Genomic DNA, 21,512 nt, shown 5'->3' with positions numbered 1-21,512 from the left:
TTATGGGCAGTTGCCTACTTTCCGATTTTCTCTCTTTCCTTCCTCTTTTATAAAATACAAAGTTGTATTATCGCTTTGGATCACACCATTTAACCTCATTTGTGTTTTAATCTTGCTTTTGGGTATGCTTAGAACCTTCCTTTCCGCAGTAGTGGATGGAGGCAAAACATGCCTCTCCTCACTTCAAGCAGATCTAAACTAGCTTTGATGCAAATTTCTGCATTTATCCAGTAAGTCTGGAGCACGTGTTATGTCCAACCTCTTTGGAACTTAACAGCAGAACAGGGAAAAAAAAAATAGGTAAAAAGGAAAATGTGCGTACTCAGAAAAAAAAAGCTCGACTGAACTTACGGCTTCATTAACACAGATTCTTTTTCCAGCAGAATTGTTTAAAAGTATCAAAAATGTTTTTATACACTTGGGACAAACACATAAACAATATTCAGTACACTGCCCCTTTGCCCAGGCACTACACTATATGAGTTTTCTCATTACAATTCTAGCTCGCAGATGTGAATACTCACAACAGCCACAAGCACTTTTAATTCTGATGCTCATATTTGTCACAGACGTTAAGAAACCATGCTTTATGTTTGGCAGAAGTTCATTACTTTGCAGGTCTCAAAAATAATCCTCCTGTTTATCTAAAACTAAATGGCAATACATGTAGTCCTGGATTTTAAAGTTACACTGTAGTAAAACTATGGCCCTGGCTTAATGGAAAATTACTCATAAATTTAATAACTACATTAAACCCAAGAGGATCTTGCAGACCTTAAACATTTGCCAAAGCTTATTTTCCAGATGTGAAAAGTTGGGACAAAGGCAAGGGAAAGTATACTTAGATTCCCTATTAAGAAAAAAAATAACTGAGAAAGAATGATGCATCACTTGACAAATCAACTCCTCTGAATGAGATACCATAATCTTGCATTTTATGAATCACCCCTTTCCAACAACCGTTAGTGAGGTAAGAGGACAGAGAAAAGCACTTGTAGCAAGCAACACTGTGCAAAGATGCAAACTGTGCATCTTTGTGAAATGCAAAGATTATCAGATTCTGAATGAGTTCCCTGTCCCAAAGGCCCTTAGACAGAACCTGTAACAACTGCAGAGGAAAAAGGAAGGTTCCAGAGTAGTTGCAAAATACGCCACAAAGCCTCTTTGCTCCATTTGCTCTTAAAGTATTTGCAATTCCCCCAAAAATACCATTCAAGAAGTCCAATTTTACAAGCTGGTGCAGTTGAAACCTGTTGTAGCAGACTGTGAATACATTGCTTAACACAGAGCTATAGCTTCTTGTGTGACCCTTTTAATAGATCAAGTATAATATTAAGTATAATATTTAGAACAACTTTAAAAGTAAAAAAAACCATAGAAGTACACTTATTTGATATTGGAAGATTTAAACCAGGATTATGAAATTCTGTATTCAATCAGTAAACTAAACCAAGCATCCAAAAAAAACTCCCAAACATATTTCTGTGTTTAGCCTGGGGTACATCCTTCAGTGTTCAATTATTTGTCAAGAAAGTCAATTGGGTAAAGATTTTACAGATTATTAATGCAGGACTATTTTCCTCAGTTATCTTCATACTAGGCAAATACAGCCAACAAGCCCTACAGAAAGAGTATGCTCTCTGAGCTTACAGGCATGCTTCCGAAGCATGTGGTACCATAAACTCAGGTAGCACTGCAGGCTTCCACAGAATTAGAACAGCAAAGTATTTCCACTGTAAATACAAGACTTCTAAAAAATTCTTAGCTGCTAATATTAAGAGTTGGCAATTCTGTCTTATCAGGACATAAAGCATTAGATAGAGATCTAGACAGCAGTAAGTGATACTAACAGCTTTAGGATAGCACTGTCTTCGTTTTGTAGAGCCTGGCCTTCCTGGAACACTGGTTTCTTCTTCATCGTGTAAATCAAGTTCCTCCTCATATTTAACCGTTTCTTTACCAACTGGCATCAAATGATCATCCAGTTCACCTGAATGAAAAAGTACAAAGAAATAGCATTACGAACAATCAAATCTTGGTTCCTTCATATCCTACACAGTAGAGGAGATTCCTTGTGAAAACACCTCACATGTAAGGTTTTAAAATACATGGACTACTGCAAGAGTCCAAAAGTGCAACTTTGGGGAATGAGTGATAAAGACTGAATTTTGGGCAAAAATGCTAACTTCTAGTAAAAAATCTCTTAAATTTAATTTAAAAATTCAATTCTATAATGAAAATATCCAAGACTTCTTTTTGCCCATAAAAAACAATCTTTGACTGAAACACTTATTTTAAAATCACTCACATGGAGTTGTACCAAGGAAGAAGGAACATTTCTATTTCTCTATCATTCTAAAAAAGCAAATTACTGCTGTTGAATGTGCACTTTCAACACTGACTTGAGCCACCATCAGGGTGCCATTCTTGGATACATTTGTTGATATGAATTCAGTGTTCAAAAGGTTTAACTCAAAAAAAAAAATACAAACCCCAGACCTACAATTTTTTTTTGGTTAAAAAATACATAAATACTTCTGTACTTCATCAAAAAACCTGTAACACGGAATTATCTTTAAAATGTTCCTCAGTGAAGAACATGCTCCATTATACTTACTACAAACAAGAGCTGAAGTAGTCTTGCAATATCCTATTTTTGGAACATGACTTATGATACAGTACAGAAAGGAATAAATTTAGGGTTGCGTATTTTATATTTTGTCACAATTCACTTTAAAAACCATGTTCTTTTGGCTGTAGGATGTAGTCCCTGACCTATAATCACTTCTAGAGAACAAGACTCTTTTCCTCTATTAAGTATATTCAATGCCAAAGTCTTTGTCTCTTGTACTAATGTTGCTTTTGCTGTTTAATACAAAATATGTTAAATAACAAGATTTCCCTGTAAAATTTAACTTCAGCTTACAAGGTGTAAGCTAAATTATTAAGTCCATGACCACATCACAAAACAAGGCAAGCGAAAGAAAGCTGCAATAGATGGCTACAACAGAAGGGCATGTACATCCATACCATATGCAATTTCTCAACTATAAAATACACTTTAACAAAGAGGTTGTTTTTCCAGTTCTTACCAATTTTGTGCAGTTTTTCACAGCAAATAAGAGCTACAACTCTCTCAGCCAGTCTTGCACAACTCATTGGAGGGCCCTATAAACATTTAAATACCTCGTAAAAACTTTGGGTGATTAGCAAGTTACTTACTATATATGTTTAATTCAACACAACAAAGAATTTGAAGCTAGGAAAATTTTTGTAAAAAACACACTGATGACAGTTTTGTGAAGATATTCAGGCTTGCTTTTCTATGAAAACCAAAATTACAAGAACTCAACTATACTATTAATCAAAACCAATAAAGGACAAGTGCATGAAACAACACACAGGGAAGAATATCTAAATATTTTTGCCTTTGGCATAAACAGTAACTGATGGAAAATGGATTATAACAAAATCAGACAGTAATCTAAAAACAGAGTACAAAAAAACCCTCTGATTTTCATTAACAACAATGAAACTAATTCTAAAAATGGCACAGACCAATTCTTAGCTCAACGTACTAATGTATTTCCATGCTTTTCCTTCCCCAAATACCTACAACAATTGAAGCTCGAAGAGGTGAGTTGATTGGCAGGTAGAGAGTAGAGTAAAATGTATGGTCAGGCAGTTCCCGGGTTTTACACTTGGGAGCCAGGTGTGTAAATGGATCACTTGGTAATCTAGCGCAGTACCTAAGTTGACAAAACATTTTATACATCATCAAAACCTGCAAATTGAAACCTAAACACTTTCCAGTGCAACCTTGCCCTACTGGTATGACTGCCACAGAAGATGATTTCAGGCATACTGAGCACTGTAAAGGTATACTGCTGACTCATATTCAACTAACTTCTGAGCAGAAGACCTCCAAGTCCTTTCTTTATTATAAACCTGGTCTCCAGCAAGGTCACTCCAGCTTGTAATGATGCGTAAGACTATTTCCTGCCAGGTCCCAGGGTTCACATTTTGTCTCCTGAGCTTACTGCTCTCTTATTCCTCCTGTTTATCATTCCCCCTCCTGCCTTTCCTCCCTTGTACTGACCTTCCTCTCTCCCAACTTAGTATTAAATGCAAACATGCTGATGTTAAACCGTGCTGGACCTCCTAACAGTCCAGAAGTAATGCTACATATAACCAGTTGCCAAATAGCCATTTACCGTCTGTCATTCATCCTTCAGATCTGACTGCTTTGAGAGGCTTTATTTACCACTCCATCAAAATGCTCTGCATCTCAAGAATTTAGCTATTAAAGTAGTACTTTGGCAATTGCATCTAAATCTTTTCTTAAGTAAATGACATTCACTGCTTTTCATAGTCAACCACTTCATGATACTGGAGATAAACAGCCCTCAGTAAAACCTGCCTGGTTTCTGCCAACCCCCTTTTCTTTATGGGCCTAAAACCTGCTGCCATGAGGACTTGGTCCATAGGATTCCATATGACTATAGTTAAATTGACTGGTCCACAGCTCCCTGGCTCCTCTTCTTTGTCTTTTTTGTCCTCCTATCTCAGAGAACCTCCTCTAACTGCCATCGCTTCACAGAGCTGATATTTGACTAGTTCCCTTGGAAGCATACCATCCCGTCTTGTGGACTTTTATTACTGTGGTTTTGTTTTTAAAGATGACAACAGATTGCTATTACAAACATGAATACTAGAATTGGAAGATTTAACTACAGTTTTAACAGTTCTTTATTTATTTTTAAAACTAGATTGACAAGAGCAAAAATGCAAACCTACTACATATTTTGAAGCTGAACGTTTTCAGGGAAGCTTTTAATTGAACAGGAATCAACATAACTACAGTTATTACCAGAGCTAGAACCTCTGATAGGATAAATATGAAGAAAACAAATAATCCCTTCAAACCTTTGTGACCACTTTCTTTAGGAGAGAAAATTCTGTCACAATGCCTAAGAGGAAATGTGTAAAATGCCCCAGCCCATGCTTCCATGTTGTGAGACTGACTAAGAAACATTTTATTCAATTACAGGAAATAAGAAGTGAATATGCCTCCTACCTGTTTATGTGCCCAATAGCAGTGTTAATAGTAACCCTTGGACTGTTCTCATCTGGCCTCAATACATAGGGTGGAAAGACATCGTCATCATCAACAATGGGTTCAGTTTCAGTTTCATTGGCATCAACAGACTTTGAGCATTTGTTTCGGAGGATCTTAACATTTCAAGAACAGAACATGATGAGAGATTTTTCCCTTAAAACATACTACGATACACTTAAAAAAACCAGGCCCATTCCTTTGACCTCATACCTTCTCAATTGCTTTGTATGTCTTAAGATCTTCTTCAAAACTTTTGATTTTGTCTGTATCTGCTAACATAATGTAGTTGGAAATTGGTGCTCTAGCTCTTCCTTTTGACTGCACATAGGAACGGTACTCTGTGGGCAAATCAAAACGCACCACCAAGTTGCATTTTGGTATGTCAACACCCTCTTCTACAATACTAGTAGCAATAAGTAGGTTGGTCTCATGTGCTCGAAATTTTCTAAGAACCTGCAAAAGTAATGAAGACAAATTTGACATATTAGTCCAAGATCTGTTACCATCATGAGATTCAACAAAAGGCAGTAAAAACCAAGATGACTGGCTCAGACGCCCCCAAAGCATGTCCAGACATGAAAATACAAAACTATTACAAAGAATCTTTTCAGAAACATAACAAGACTATTTATCAGAACCAGCAGATTTCTAGGAATAACATCTGATATATGGAACCACATGTGTCTAAGAAGCTACTATAACCCCTAGAAATGGAGAGGATCCCCCCTATCTACTTACAAGTTTTCAGTTGTGGTATTAAAGAAAAAAAAAATGCTGCTTTCAGGACACCATCTTTTCCCAAACATTTCTGAGGCTGAAGCATCCTCAGGGTAGAGCACATTCTAGAGCTGGCACTTCTGGTATTTATACTATGTAAGAAACAATACTAAGGAAAGGTGTGGTGTCAGGACCACAACCCAGACAGGATGAACTTTAAACGATGTAAAATCAGGTGGGTTTTTTTAATATTTATAACATTTAATGATTAACCAAACTCACATTTAGAAAAGATAAATATTAAAATCAGCTTAACTACTGAAAATGTCAGTAAGCCTGACATTCTTTACAGTAGTATTATATTACCACTAACACAATGCAGAAAAATTAGATAATGATCTGACTAAATATAAACATGATTTTACATGAAGTTTTAATTTCTATTTGTGTAATGTAACATAGCAGTATCTCCAAACGTACTTTTATTGTTTTACAAACAACATCTGAATCTCCAATAAGTATGCGTATTTGTTAAAACAAAGCTGTTCCCTGGACTTCTAATGACTGTGCCCCAGACTCTGCCTGTTGGTTTGTTTTGTTTTCAAAGACACACACACACAAAAGGTTCTGAAGGTACCACCAGTTTAAATTTTTTTTTCTTGAAGTTACCTCTTCCTGTTTTCTAAATTCTACTTCCATCTGCTTGTTACGAGGCTGGTTCTTGCCAATGCCATGTCCAGTTATAAAATTGCTACTGATATAAGCCAGTTCTGGATCTTGCTTGCCAGCTTCTTTTATCAACCTAAAAATATTACACGTGTTTTAGAAGTTACACAACCCACAAAATGGAAGAAAATCTTTTGTTTGTAAGACCTATATTAAAAGGAAAAGTGGAAGCATGACAATTAAGTCATGCTAACATATAAATTGACTGCAGTCTTCTCGAAAACCTCTGTAAGGTTACCACAAGACAGACTGCATACAGAAACACAAGGAGTGCTCATGCATCAGACACATTTCAGACCTATCATGGTAAAACTAGGTATTCTGAAACCAATCTATTACTCTAAGGCTCTCTGTTGTTAAAGCACCCTACTCAAAATTACTTTGTTAATCCCTTTTTCTGTAACCTATAGCTGATCTTAGAAGAAAGACCTGTAACTGCTTCCTCAACAAAAGTATATTTCCTCAGTATAAAATGTTAACTTTTAGGTTAAAATTTAAGATTGTAATTCTACTTAATATTAGAACATACATTCTGTTCAAGTACACTGGTGACAAAATATTGACCTGTTCTCAAGAGTCATGCTCAGCCTACCCAATGAGATGTTCACTACTTGTGAAATTAACCCAAGTAGAGGACAAAATACAATTCTTTAAAAGGAATACTCAACAGGGATGTGAGGAGCATTCATGCTCTCACTTCATTTCCACTCAGTTTATTCTTTATGTTACAGAAGCAGAAAACGCTGGCTTCTGCAGTGTTCTGATTTCACAGATAAGGGAGAAGATTGCTCACCTATATAATGCCCTAAATCTAAGAATGAGGCATGTGTGGATTTAAAACCACAATTACAGTGCACAATCAAAGGAAGTATCAGTTTCCAGGATGAACAGAATTTGGAACTTCTCAGCTGTAACAGGCTAATTTTAAGCAGCAGAGCCAATAAAAACCAAGGGATTATATACAACAAATAATCCCTTGCATTTGTCACTACAGCCATCCCAGCACTACTCTGCTCAAAGCATATCCATCCTGTCCATTGCCAGGTGCTCCTCACAGCCAAAGAACAGCCTACCTCTCTACACCTCCAGCAGCAACTCCAACCTTTCCCAAAAAGACCTCTAGCATTTCTGCCTCTCATATAAGTAGATGGGTGTGGTGCCAGTCCCCGGCTACAAGCCTACCATCTGCCCAGCAAGCTGCTGCCAAACCAGATGGAAAATGACAAAGTTCTCCCTGCTCCTTCTATCCTCAGAAAACTACTGAAGTCTTGCCCCCTTTCCTAGTCCCTGTTTTAAACAAAATTTATGGGAACATAAAACACCTTGAAGGCTTTCCTCCTTATAGATCTGTTAAAACTGGAATGAACAGGGAGATAGGCAAGAGGACAGAAGAGGCATACAACTTGCCACCCTTAGGGGAATAGACTAGAAGGATCCTCCTGTGCCAAAATGCAAATGTGGTTTGCTAGTTCAAGGCCAAATGGAGTTACGTTTCTGTATGCAGTCTAGGCTCTCAAGACAGACACTCTAAGAAAGCATGAGTTAATAACTGGACAGAAATATTTATTTAATATTTCTTTTTCAACATGGCATTTCTGTGAGGTCATACAGATTGAGTACCTACTAAATATCTTAAACACTCTTACTTTAGTTCACTTGTATAGAAACGGACAATTAAAAGCATCTGAATAAATACTTCATTGCAAATCTTCAGCAAGTTCCTGAGAAATATTCACTACTTCAACCTTGTGACCAAAAAAAAGTATTTGTGGTAGGTAACAGGTGGTGTTTTTCAAACAGATACAGGAACTTCTGCTTTCAAACCCTTCTCTTAAGAGAGCTGAGAGGGACTGCAACACAAATAGAAGGAAACTGGGCTTCGGAAAATCTCTTCTGTTCTGAAAAAGAGCTTATAGGCACCAGAACTCAACTGTATACACCAAATTAAACAGTGAGCGAGCCTCTCCATCGACTGAGTGTAATAATAATTAAAGACCCAGAAAGTACAACTCATGCCATGAATTTTGCCCTTCTTCCGTCATACTGGATTTCATAAAATGGTATTCCAACTACTACCATAATAAATATATTTTAAGAAAAATTATACTTCTGTTTTAACTCAGTTCCTTTTAATGATCCATACTGGATTACTGGAAGCTCAAGTAGCTGTGATATACTAATTCAATCACTCATGACTCTCCCATTCAGGAGAAAGTCTTCCCCCTATATATAGCCTAATTATAGCTATCATCAGGAGAGGCCCTTGAACTAAATCCACTCTGCTGAAGAGGGCCTACAATGAGCTTCTCCACTAAAGGCTTCCGGTCTTAATTCCAACAGCTCAAGTCTGATGGTCAATACAACATCGGGTATTCTGAAATCAGGTGCTACATGAGGTAAAGGAGCATTTTGAGAATCTGGCAGCTAGCTTTCCGAAGGGGATAAAAAGTTACATTCAGTTTTATATTTTGCCACCAATAACCTCTGCTCAAGGTGCCTAAAGCTCAAAGATGGCAGAATTTGATCACCTATTTCATCTAGAGACCGTATTCTGTCAGGTTCAACAGCATATAGGACATTGTATAGTGCATAAATCACAGAATACAAGAATGCACAGTGGAAAACCAGTATTATTTAAATCATATTCATAATGGAACAGAGAAGAAAAAAGTTTTCAGAATTCTGCGCATTCCCTGCCGGGTAATGAAATACTCATTTCAGCTCAGCAAAAGACTGTTAATGTTATTTCTTCAGGACTTACTAACAGAATATGTTCATTTTGCTGAACAGCTTGGTTTGCCTCATACTGCAGATTTATGTAAACATATTTAAAATGCAAAAAAGAAAAGAGAAAAGACAAAAGTTGACAAAAAACACATAGGCAAGTCTGCAGATCAAAGGATATGTTATGCACTTATTGACTCAAGCAAAAATGTACCAACAGAGGGGTCAGATTTAGAGGTATCCAGGATGCAATGAACACCTTGCGTAAGACGTTTGCTACACTATCAGAGAAACCTATCAAAAAACCAAAACCAGGATAGGTGAATCAATCATGTCATTCACAGTTTGTGGAAAACAGCTTTTAACAATTAAGTGTTATACATAACTAACATGTATCACATTCGAGAATACAAACTGATAAGGAACTACAATATTGCAAGCTGGCAAACACTCCCAGGGTTCATATTTTTCTTGGTGGAGACTTTAAGAAAGCACTTAGTGTTTGACTAAATAGGTGCTTTATAAACATCAACTGTGAAAGTAGTACTGGTAAATATTGAGAGATATTTGTGCAAGAGTAAGCTTGATTTTCTCTAGACTTGGATCATATAATACTGTCATTTAGTAGGGTAATGGTGAGATTTCCAGAAGTATTGCACTCAGTAGGCTAGAGAAGTTTCCAACATCCATTGCAAATATAAATTTGAAGACTGATTAAAATAAATCAGTATATGCTTATTTTATAGGTTTAGTACAGTATTTCACATTTTGCCTTCTAAAGGAATCAAATTAAAAAACTCAGGACCGAAACAAGTCCTCCAGTACAACTTTCAAAGATATATGCTCTTCCCTATGCTTTAGAATATTCCATATCATCTCCTACACCGACTTTATAAATAGACTTCTGAAAATACAAGGCAATCCCCTATATATTCATGATATTAACATCCTGGCAGCTGAGTCTGCCTTTTTTCTTCAGAATATTTATTTTAAATAAAATGCTTTACCTATTTAGAACAACTGCTGTGTATCTTCTTTCCACAAAAATAATTCCACATAAAATATTAGTAAAGGGAGATGGGAAATTAGTCTCTGGCTTCTCTTTCTCCTCAATTTCTTCATCCTCATCATCATCTTCAGAATCACTCCAAGATACGTAATTATCCTGATTCCTATTGTTATACCATTCAACACTTTCAAACTGCTGCCGTTCATATGGTTTGTATTTGCGCAAGATTTCAAGCAGCTTTATTACTTTTGGGGTCACAAATTTCAGGTCAAGTGAGGCAGGCGAGAAGTGCTCTTCACAGAGTGCATGTATTTTCCTTAGGAAAGTGTCTGTAAACAATAAAAATTTCCTGTGCAGCTCCTCTTGTTCATGTTTGATATACTTCTGCAGCTCTCTCACCATCATCCCAGCTACCTTATCTGCACACCACGGTCCCAGAACAACCAACACAGCTCGACAGTCTGACAATATCTACAACAAATGAATTCAAGTATCAGTTCAAAGAGTACATTCATGAACTATTCATTTAAGACTAGGGGCTTTTTTCTCTTACAGCACAGTCTATGTAAGGATTATGACAATTTTTCTATTAAAAAAAAATGCAGAAGTCTGTTTTTCTTATTTAGATGACCTTGGGAAATTTGGTGTTTCTAATGGACCAAGTTCCCCCCTCCCCCTTAAATTACTACCAATCAACTTCAAACTGTACATTTGTAAATCTCCAAAATACCCCAAGCTTAATCAAAATTTTGTTATTTTGTAGAACTGTAATTTGAAAATTATACTACAAAGAAGAGTATTTTTTGAAGCAGCTAGATAAACAAAGCAAAAATCCTTATCTTTATTATATAACATAGAACTAATAGAATAAACACTTTACTGGGCATTTTTACTTTATTTACTACTGACAGCTGGCAGGGTTTCAAAAGCATATAACCAGAAAGTTGCACAGTGGCCTTAGGGTAGCCTTAGGAAGTCTATCCTTTCAAAGCAAAAACAGAACACAGTGCTTTGTATGTGTGGGTGGAATACTAAAACAAGAGAACTATATCCTATTCAGAGAAAACAGAATAGGCATTAGAGTACCATCATAATCTTATCTGATGAGAAGTTGCTCCCTCCTGAAGAGTGAAGTTGTCAGGCAATAAACTAGCAATTCAGAAATGGGGTACACTGGTAAAAGGACTTATCATTTGGATGCCCTTTATTGCACCAGAAGAACTACAACTGAACTGTAACAGTCAGGATGCTGGTTTTCAGCTGCTACTTTAATTTCTCTTCCTTCTTCCCTTCTGTGAGGAAATAAAGAACAGGCTATCATCCTCTTGATGCTATCCTCTGAGAAGTTTATTAGCTCTAACACTTAAGGGCAAAATTATCTAGAGTAATTGTAACTTCATACAGAGGCTTGATACTCCTACATTGCCAAGACATAAAACACCTCAGTCTGAAACTCATTTACTTTCTTAATTTGGGTGCCTCCATCTTCTCTGAGATGCTTTAGATGTATAGCAGTTAATCCACTCTTCTGGACTCTGCAAGTCATGAAGATTGCCTCCAACCAGCATTCCTTATGTATTTTAGCCTATTATTGTTTAAGTTTAGCACAAAAGTAACCAGGACTTCCAATTCCCATGCACTATGATAGGCTGCCTTATGTACCATCTTTCCCTCTGGCACAAACAGTATTTTATGGACAGAGTCAGAGTCCTCAGTTTCTAAGAATGCTAAAGAAAACCAAAATATTTTGGGCTGAAGAAAGAAATACATTCTCCAAATTTCTCATAGATTATCACAGGAATAGTCACAGTAGTGACTCACTACTGACTTCTTGTTCAAAGACTTACATCTATGTAAGTTCAAAGACTTACAACTACATTAGGAGGTAATTCCAAACCGGGAAGCCCAAGCAGGGTTAAAAAAGGCGTCTGGACCCTCTGTGTGAGAGGTCCCTGCTAAACACTCCACACCTTCTGGGCCAAAAGTCAGGACAACACAGGGGCAAACACAGAGAAAGTCAGGGGCAAGCTTGAGATTCAAATTCCATTCCAGCAAGGTGTGTCACTAGTCCAATACTGTTCTAAGATAAACTGCAGACACCATACATCTCTGGCTGGAATTTTTCCCTAAATTCTTCCTTTATCAACTTTTAATGCAACTGGGTACAGTCCAAATTCTTCCTGAAGCATTATTTCCTCTTCTGTACTAAATTTATTCAAAGGTCATAGGAGATTGTGAAAATGTAGTATTCTTGACTTCAGAGATAAGGACCAACTACATCAGGGTGCAGAACTGTTTTAGTGTTTTAAGCAAGTCTGAATCTCAAACTAAATGAAATTCTAATCAATGCCTGCCATTGAAGCCCCACTCATTTACGAACACAACTGCATGTTAATGAACACAAAAATCAGAAGTCTTTTTGCTTCAGATAATCAAGGATGGCTAGCTTAGGAAGTTTCAGTTATGTAACATACGTGGCAAAGAAAAACAGTAACAAGATTTCTGCTCCCCAGGTTTCTCACATTTCTTGATATTCTTACCTGCTTAGAAATTAAGGTAGAATCTCTTTCTTTTGAATGCACAGATATGTTGCAGTCATTTAGAAAAGCCAGTGCTTCATCCAATTCCTTTAATAATCTTCCATACAGCCCACTTTTGTCAGTATATGGTCCACAGTCTACAACAATCTCACATGGCTGAGAAGTATATCTTAATGAGGGCAAAGATCAAATTAAACACAGTTCTGAAAGCCAGGGCTATTTCAGCTCTAAATGTTATACAGCAAACACAACAGCAACATGATGTGTATTCAAGAACATTTCTTTCCCCACCATGAATTAAGAATTATTAAAAGTTATACAGTTAAACACTTTAGAAAAACCTCCACCACCCCAAATACTGAACTACTTAATTCTAGATACTGTTCTGATACACTTCTAAAAAGGAGGTTAATATATTGCTATCTTCATTTTAAATATTGGAAAATTTAAGGAAATTCAATTTACTTCACCAACATCTTCACTCATTTTTCCATAGTGCACTCTCTTGATATACAAAAGAAAACCAATCCACATAATGTAAATTTATGTCTATATATCCATTTACACAAGTAAAATAATTACTATTCTTGAATGGCAGTAAGAAATTCTTAAAAGCAAATTGTTCAGATGAGTTCAAAAAAATGCATTTAAAACATTTACACACAGACGAAACACCTGCTCCATAACATGAAAAAAACCCACTTTTAACTTTGTCTGAAACACAACAGTACAGTAGAGGTGGAAGAAGAAAACATTCTACGTGGCAATCATTTCACCTTAATTATCCCCTACACCAAGTCATCGCATTATCACCACCTTTAGTTTAACAACATTAATAGGATTCTAGATTCTGTAACTCACTTGCCCTGCTATTTAAATATTTACTACCTCATCTCATCTCCCTCTATCTTTCATCAGCCTTTAAGACCCAGGCTATGCATTTGGGGGAAAAAAAAAAAAGGCAACTTCTCTGGCATTAAGAACACATTGTACTGTGGACATTGCAACACATTCCTAAATAGTGACATTATGGCATCCACTGAACATGAGATAGTTACACTTCAAACAAAAGAGTTCATTTTAAAAGTTCAGGAATATTTTGTGAAATGTCAATTTTTTAGCTTGGTGGTGTGTTGAGGGTTTTTTGGTTGTTTTGGGTTGGGTTTGTTTGTTTGAGGATCTTTTGTTGTGTCTTTGCTGTTTTGTTTTTTAACTACAGAAAATCTCTCCATACCAAGGCCAATCAGCCTTTGTATTCATAAGCCATTTAACATTCCATCTCTGCCCTAATGGAATAGCAGCATCATATACACACAATTCTAAAATTTAGAAGATAAAATATTGCTACTGGTTTATTCCTCTATCCAAAAAGGAAATGCAGGCATCAATTTACCAACAATCATTATAAAACACACCTGTCTAAGACCACCAAATCAGTTGCAGTTTCAGCATTGCTCTTTAAAATTTTCTCCAGTTTCTGGATCTTCTCCTCTAACTCAGCAGGATCACATTTCCCATTTAAAATGGAAGCTGTTAATCCCAAAATTCGAGGACATGATGGATAATCCTCACAGATCTGTGAAATCAAATCAAATTAAATTATTTGCAAAAGGTATCCTGTTAATCTACCTGCAAACTTACGATGCTTAGGCTGGAAACTTTTATTTCAATATCAGGTGTTGCAAAAGGAACCAAACACTGAATTAATATTTTCTGTTCTACTGACAGGAAGCTAAACAGCCATCATATTTAAAGGTAAATACTTACAACATGGAAAAATAGAAACAGTTAGCATTAAACAGAATATCCTTGTCACACTTACAATACATGTCATAGTACTTCCACACCATATAAAAAGGCACATGCACTTGAGAAGAGATTTGGAAAGAGATTTATTATGCAGGTATCTCTCACTTATAAGCCAAATATGACATGGAGCCAATAATATTCTGGAAAGAGCCCTAAACACACCTTTAGAAATCAGCATTTTTAAAAATAACAAAATTCCCCTAATGCAATAAATTTAGCTTCTCTGTTAATGACAGATTTTTCTTTAATCCCCACTACAAAATACAGTAAATACATTATTCTTCTACCTCATAGTATCACTGAAGTCTTAACTCAATCCAGCAATTTCACAGTCCCAGGAACATGCTAACATTGGTTCCACTAATATTTTTTTCTTGGTAGTAAAAGTTGCCTGAAATGGTTCCCAATTCTCCAGCCCTCCCACTGAATTCTTCTCCTCAGCCAAGCATATTAAACATTCATGCAATAAATGCACCTTCATAATTTCACGGTATGGATGATCCTGGATGGCGAGATGGCACTCATCAAACACCAGAAGATTAATATCTGACAGGGATAAATACTCATGTCTCAAAACAGTCAAAGCAACATGACATGTCATAACCAGAACCTAGGTTGAAAGGAAAGAAACAAATGTCAGTACAAGAGAAGTACAAGCTGTCTGATGTCAAGGTGAAGGAGGAAAAGCCTTCAGCACATCTTGTGAGACAGCATTAGCAAATATCAACCCCTATTCATCTACCTACACCAGGTAAGGACGAAAGAGAATCAAACACTCTCTACTGGAGAAAGTTACCTATCTGAAGGGGGGTGTTCATATATATATGTATACGAATTTGTGTGCGTTTGTATATCTCCAGTCACATGCCTAGTTAAAAAATGAATACAACAATCTCAACACCAATCAGACTACACAGAACAAGCATCATTAAATCCTAATAAGTTAAGTTAGTGTCCTTACGTGTCCCAGCATCATGTCTCTGGCAAGAAGGATAGTTTTTTCATAAGCTCTTAACTATTTGCAGCTATAACATAAGCAAGATGTTATCAGAATTCTTTTTAAAGAAAAACTTATTTCTTGTACACATAAAAATGGAGCTCTTTAATAAAATTATGTACTATTTTTACACTCACTTTGAACTTCACTAAGTATAGTAACACTTTCTGTTATCAGAGTTCCTCAGATGTGCTCCACAGACCATTACTAATCACTAGAAAGAAAACCCCAAAACCCTAACATTTAATAGGATTTTAATAGCATTTAAAGTATAGTATGCACACTCAAAATTTCTTCTGCAATCAACATCATGAACAAGTCAGGGAGATTTAAAACAAAGGACTTAGAGGATGGCTTTTTAAAAACAACCTGACAATGCCTATATATATTTGCCTCAAAATTAACATATAAATATTACCAATATGCTGGATTTCTTTTTTAAAAAGACTGAATGTATATTCGGAAGAAACCACTTCTGATCCAACCTCTCTGTCTGTATGCTTTGCTTATAGTTTTTACTTAATACATTACCTGATGCTTGGAGAATTCCTGACTCCACTTCTCTTTTGTCCATGATTCAGTTATCTCTAAACTTGAATATTCTCCCACTTTAAGGTCTGAATGTGTCCTGACAGCTGACACTTGTTGAGCAACTTGATTTGCTTAAGAAAAAAAAACCCTCATTACATAAAGGTCTTCTCATACTTTAATTTGTGTGTCATATGACCTAGCACCATATTTTATAACATGATCTTTAGTGTAGGCTAACGTTAAACCACGTGTACCTGGCAACTATCTTTACGCAAAACCACATCAAGGAAACAGATCGGTAACTAAATTGCACTTCACATTCAATGTCTTAACTTCAAACTAGAAAACAGAACATGTTATATATATAAACAGGTTACGTTAAACACATGATGAAACAACAGATGAAAGGCACTGCACCCTTGCTGTTGAAGACTTTATGCAAAAGTTTCTCCCAGCTTTACTTTCAGAGAACTACTGTTACAGAATATTCCATGGAAATATTAGCAGTGTGTTTAGGAACATTTCCTCTTACCCGAGTTGACCAAGAACACAGTTCTTTTTCCGTTTTTGTTGAAATCTCCCCTGATCTGATAGGACAGCTCTTTAGTGAGTAGTACTGCAATAAAAGTCTTCCCTGAGCCAGTGTTTAAGCAGACTATTGTATTATGATCCAAAGCTGCTTCAAGCAGTTCAACCTAGGTTTAAAAAATAATAATGCCCTTACTTGCAGCAATGAATGAAAAAGCTGACAAAAAAATAACAAAAGTGATAAACTATAGACAAGTCAGTAGTATTGCCTGAGATCTTTCCAGTGCCATATAATTAACAGATCTTTTTCATAACAATGTATTCTCACAATCTCTCAAAAACATTAACACACTATGTATAGTCCAGCTTTAAAATCCTTCAGTACCACAGTTTGCTCTCAGGTAGCTTTCTAAATATATCTTTTTAATAGATCATTCTGTTGCTAGATACATTGTGAAAAGAAAGAAGCTACAGCTTTTACATCTAACTGCACACATCAATTCAACCAAACAAGCAAGAAGGCTAGCTCAAGGTGATCCAAGTTTCTCAGTAATACTAACAAAACACTTCTGGGCACCTCTGTAGTGCAAAGAGAACTGATATTCTAGAACTCAGAAACAGTTTTCCATAACAAAGTGAAAATCAGAGTACCCTGATTGGGTTTCTGACTTTAGACGGCTGCTTCGACCAGTGTGTGAACCAAAAATCAGAACTAGTATACAATGTGGAAGACAAAGTGAGAGGTGGAAGGAGACATGATGTCTGCATACAATTGAGAGGCACAGTTTATTTGTCCCTTGCAGCATTCTGCAGAGAGTGGCAGGAGAAACACCCAGCTTAAAAGCTGTTCTGACTGTTAGAGCAAACTGAGAAGAGGGAATGGAGATATAACAAACGTAAAAAAACAGCCAAACTACAGAATTAGCTCCCAACAGGTGGTGCTGAGAGAGACATGTCTTGACAGTGTGCATCACTGCATGTTCTCCACCTGCTCTTGTTCTTTTTCCATTAATTAATGGATTTAATTGTACTTTTTTTGATGTTACTGTATTAGTACTATCACTAGTACCTGATATTTTCTTGGCGTGTAAATGTTATCATGAATTGCTTCTTGTTGCCATGGTAGTCCAAAAAATGGACCCATTGGGGAGGAAGCAGGGGTCATGAGCTGCAGTCCCGCCATGCTGAGGGATTGCAAAGCAGGGCTTTTCATTCATTCATCCAGTGTTTCTTTCATTGCATTTTTGTTCCAGCACAGCCTACTATGAGAAGAAAATGAACAGTATTAGATATAGTTGCAATCTCAAGCAAGAAGAGAAAATTTATATTAAGAAAAGGACATTACTTCATTTTACTTACAGAAGTGTTCTTCTTATACTATTTTCAGCAGAAATTGTTAATTTTAAATTTACAGGCGCTTCTCCACTTGAAGATATGTGCTAATCAAAGTACCCCCGAAATTCAAAAGGAGCTGTACTTTACAGGACAATGCTCATTCTATGCAATTGGATTTACACACATACATTTTAATATGAAGTTCCCTTTATGGTCTGACAGAATCTCATTTTATATCTTTACAACAAACTTTAAAAAGTAAAGCTGTTTAACCTTTACTGCAGGAAAGAAAAACACTGATTTTCTACAGCATAGGCAAAAGTATCATTTTCCATTTTTCCTTCCAACCAAAAAGGCCTTTGACCAGTCAAAGCTCTAAATACATGCAAACAGGAATTTTATTCTAATAGCTAGGAGAAGAACAGGAACTACCCAAGAACTTCAGTATTTTCAAATCATCAGATTCTGATAAGATTATCTTTTTAAGAACTGTTAGAAGCATTATAAATAATTGCTAATGACTCTGGTAAGGACTAATACAGAATGGGACCCTTATCAGGTTAACCACCAATTTCCATAAAGACACTATAATTCATAAACAAACAAGGCATTCAGAACTTCATGACAATTATGCACTGGAGAATACTTTCCCACTGAGGCTATGAAGTTCTCATCACAGGGTGGGGAGAGGGTCCTGTGCGTGTCTGAGTGAGATAAAAACATTTGCTATTTCTCAGGAATGATCAAAATGAAAACAAACGAAAACTAAACAAAAAAACTTACCAACTAGAAAAAACAAACAAACCCCACAACAAAAAACCTTTAGCCTGGGAAAGTGATCATGGCCTGATGATATAGAAGAATATTGCTGACGTATACAGGAACATGCAACATAATATCTAAGGAATTTTGAATACTCCCCTCTTTAAACTGGATACATACCCTATCCAAAACCCAGTATTTTCAAAAGTTAGTTTTCCTCAAAATTCCTACAAGCTCTATATTAATTTTAGCATCAATATGGGTTGAGAAATGCGTAAAATTGACGATGCATTCATATTTAATCATTCTTTAAAAAGACATGAGGAAAAGCTAATTAACATTTTATTGCACTGAAATGTTCCTGCTTTTCTACACAACAGGAAAGCAACAAAACTTGCTTAAGTTTTGCAAATATGCAGTAAGGAATAAAAAAAAAAAAAAGAGAAAAGTATAATATGCTAAGAGAAAACCAGTAATGGTTATCAGAAATAACTGAAGAGAGATACTAAAAATAAAGCAGTACAAATAAATCATCAAAAATGGGGCATCGACTAGATTTCCAGAGGTCCCTTCCAACCCTAGTAATTATGTGATTCTGTAATCAAATAAAAATATTAATTTAGATTTGTTCCATAGTCTCCAACTAATAACACTGTTGCTCTCTGTTATATATTACTATTTTTTAATTAAATATTATAATCTGGACCACGTCTAGACACTGATATTGAACTAGTATTAAATAATTATAGGAAGCTGTGAAAAAAGAGATGAAACCAATTATCTCACTTTCCATCTCAGGCATATATTGTAAAATAAAGGGAAGGCAATATATTGAAGTACGTGATCACCCCTCTTACAAAGTCAGAAGTAATTTCACTTTACAGTAAGTGGTCAGATAAAGCTTTGTCTCAATTCATTTCAAAGTGGCAGGGGAAGCCCTGAAGGACAGGGTGGTTAAGCTGAAGTAGCATTACACATGCAGTTCCTTTGTAAAGAATTATTTATCTTTTGTAGACAAACGTTCAGTAGTAAATGCTACTTAGTGAACAAGGCCAAATGTAACGTCTTGGGTTTAGGCTCAGCAATAAACGTACTTCCCCCTCCATCAAAAAAGTTCCTCTTTAATGTAAGTGTTGATACCTCTGGAATACTGTCTGATATTTTCATTTGAGCATCACAAAAACTGTCATAGTGAGAAGATTCCAAAAAGAAAAGATGTATTAAAATCTTAAAAAAACTCAAAAGGAACGGATGTGCATTTTCACAGGACATAGTAAAGAATATGTTTGACATTTTATGTTTTTTCAGTTGCTTTAGGACAATCTCCAAACTCATGCAAACCTTCTCATTTATTTTTTCACTCCTCTAATGTAAGCTAGTATTTGAGCCCAAGTATTTCAGACTAACTGAATAGATAAAATGGATCAATATTGCTTTATTTAGCTGTAAATAAAGAACAACACAGTCTACACAAATCAAAAAATCATGCTATGTTATTATTCGTTTCAGTAGTAATACAAAAAAAGACTCCTGTAGACTCTTAAATTGTTTCTATACATTTCAAAGAATGCATACAAGCAAATGCAGGTTCCAACAATGCACCTATAGTAATTTTATAGTGTGTTCTAATCTGGCACAACCAAAGATGTTTTGGTTCATTTCCTCCTCAGAACTAGTGGTTTCATGGCTGTTCCTCCACTGGCAGTCCAGAGCTTTGGGTCATAGGAGACAGCTGGCAGGAAAGATACAGTCACCATAGAATGGTTTAGGTGTTACACAGCTGCATGTAGCAATCTGATCATTCTTGACATTCTAAACTACTGAGCATTCGCACATCAGATGTACTTGATGTTTATCAGTATGTGACTGATAGATTAAATCAGTCTCGTGGCAAGGACAGTAGCATGACACATAATCCTCAGCCACCAGCAGAAAGCATCAGGAAACTTAGGGCATTACTAACCTTAGTGAAGCTTTTCTGACAGCTTCTAACTGACAGCTTAGGTGCAGGAGAACAAGGAAGAAGGGAGAAAAAGTAGGGAAAAGTGTCATCCCCAACACCTCCTTCTCCAAACTTATAGATGAAGCTCTCCTTTAATATATCTAGCTTCTCTTTTTGTATTCCAGTGAGGGGAAACACTAGTTGGTAACACATACAAAAAATCCTTAGAATCATAGAATGGTTTGGGCTGGAATGGACCTTAAAGACTGTATAGTTCAAACCCCCAGCAGTGTCTGAAGAACACAAAGGTCTTTTGCCTGATTACAGTATTTCATTGAAATGGTTTCAATCATGCTTCTCTACTGACATAGGGCAACTGGTGAAATAACAACTAATGTTTGCTTTGTTTAAAATGAGACTCCACTGTCATAATAGAAAAACCCCAAATATTTTCCATAGTAAAAGTTGAAGCTGATTCCTCAATCATTCTTGTACATAAGCCCAGACACTTCAGTTTTATAAATCACTTTAGATGAGCAGCGCCTCCTCTTTGTTTACTATTCCATCTGTGTTGTGTTTCTTTTTCAAATGATAAATACAACTTTGGGAACATATATAAAATAGCTATATTGCATCACCAGGAGGGAATTAAGGAGAGAAAACCAACCTTATTTTAAAAGGCTGCTAATAAAAAACAAGTACAGGATCAAATATTACAAGTAATTAATCTCTTCTGCTATGCACCTAATAACAGTGATACCAGTTTAGTTACC

At 36.1% G+C, this 21,512-nt stretch overlaps 1 protein-coding gene across 5 annotated transcripts in view; it reads right to left on the bottom strand.

Annotated features, from left to right (window-relative positions):
• Nucleotides 1-21,512, bottom strand: part of DICER1 (dicer 1, ribonuclease III) — a 68,033-nt gene that overhangs the window by 23,982 nt on the left and 22,539 nt on the right. For 3 of the 5 annotated variants that reach the window (XM_039551940.1, XM_039551939.1, XM_010394637.4), the window contains exons 4-16: nucleotides 17,770-17,962; nucleotides 16,705-16,867; nucleotides 16,173-16,303; nucleotides 15,120-15,254; nucleotides 14,251-14,411; nucleotides 12,836-13,004; nucleotides 10,294-10,766; nucleotides 6,506-6,638; nucleotides 5,330-5,572; nucleotides 5,078-5,232; nucleotides 3,617-3,749; nucleotides 3,093-3,168; nucleotides 1,851-1,990 (exon numbers count right to left, since the gene is read on the bottom strand). In XM_039551940.1, coding sequence (XP_039407874.1) covers nucleotides 1,851-1,990; nucleotides 3,093-3,168; nucleotides 3,617-3,749; nucleotides 5,078-5,232; nucleotides 5,330-5,572; nucleotides 6,506-6,638; nucleotides 10,294-10,766; nucleotides 12,836-13,004; nucleotides 14,251-14,411; nucleotides 15,120-15,254; nucleotides 16,173-16,303; nucleotides 16,705-16,867; nucleotides 17,770-17,913 — 2,256 coding nt within the window. In that variant the 5' untranslated portion in view covers nucleotides 17,914-17,962. The remainder of the gene's footprint in view (nucleotides 1-1,850; nucleotides 1,991-3,092; nucleotides 3,169-3,616; nucleotides 3,750-5,077; nucleotides 5,233-5,329; nucleotides 5,573-6,505; nucleotides 6,639-10,293; nucleotides 10,767-12,835; nucleotides 13,005-14,250; nucleotides 14,412-15,119; nucleotides 15,255-16,172; nucleotides 16,304-16,704; nucleotides 16,868-17,769; nucleotides 17,963-21,512) is intronic. The other 2 variants (XM_039551942.1, XM_039551941.1) reach the window with 1 other exon arrangement.

This window comes from Corvus cornix, chromosome 5, assembly GCF_000738735.6.
Source record: "Corvus cornix cornix isolate S_Up_H32 chromosome 5, ASM73873v5, whole genome shotgun sequence".
In the NCBI taxonomy this organism is placed as follows: domain Eukaryota; kingdom Metazoa; phylum Chordata; class Aves; order Passeriformes; family Corvidae; genus Corvus; species Corvus cornix.
This window is presented reverse-complemented; position numbering and strand designations above follow the sequence as displayed.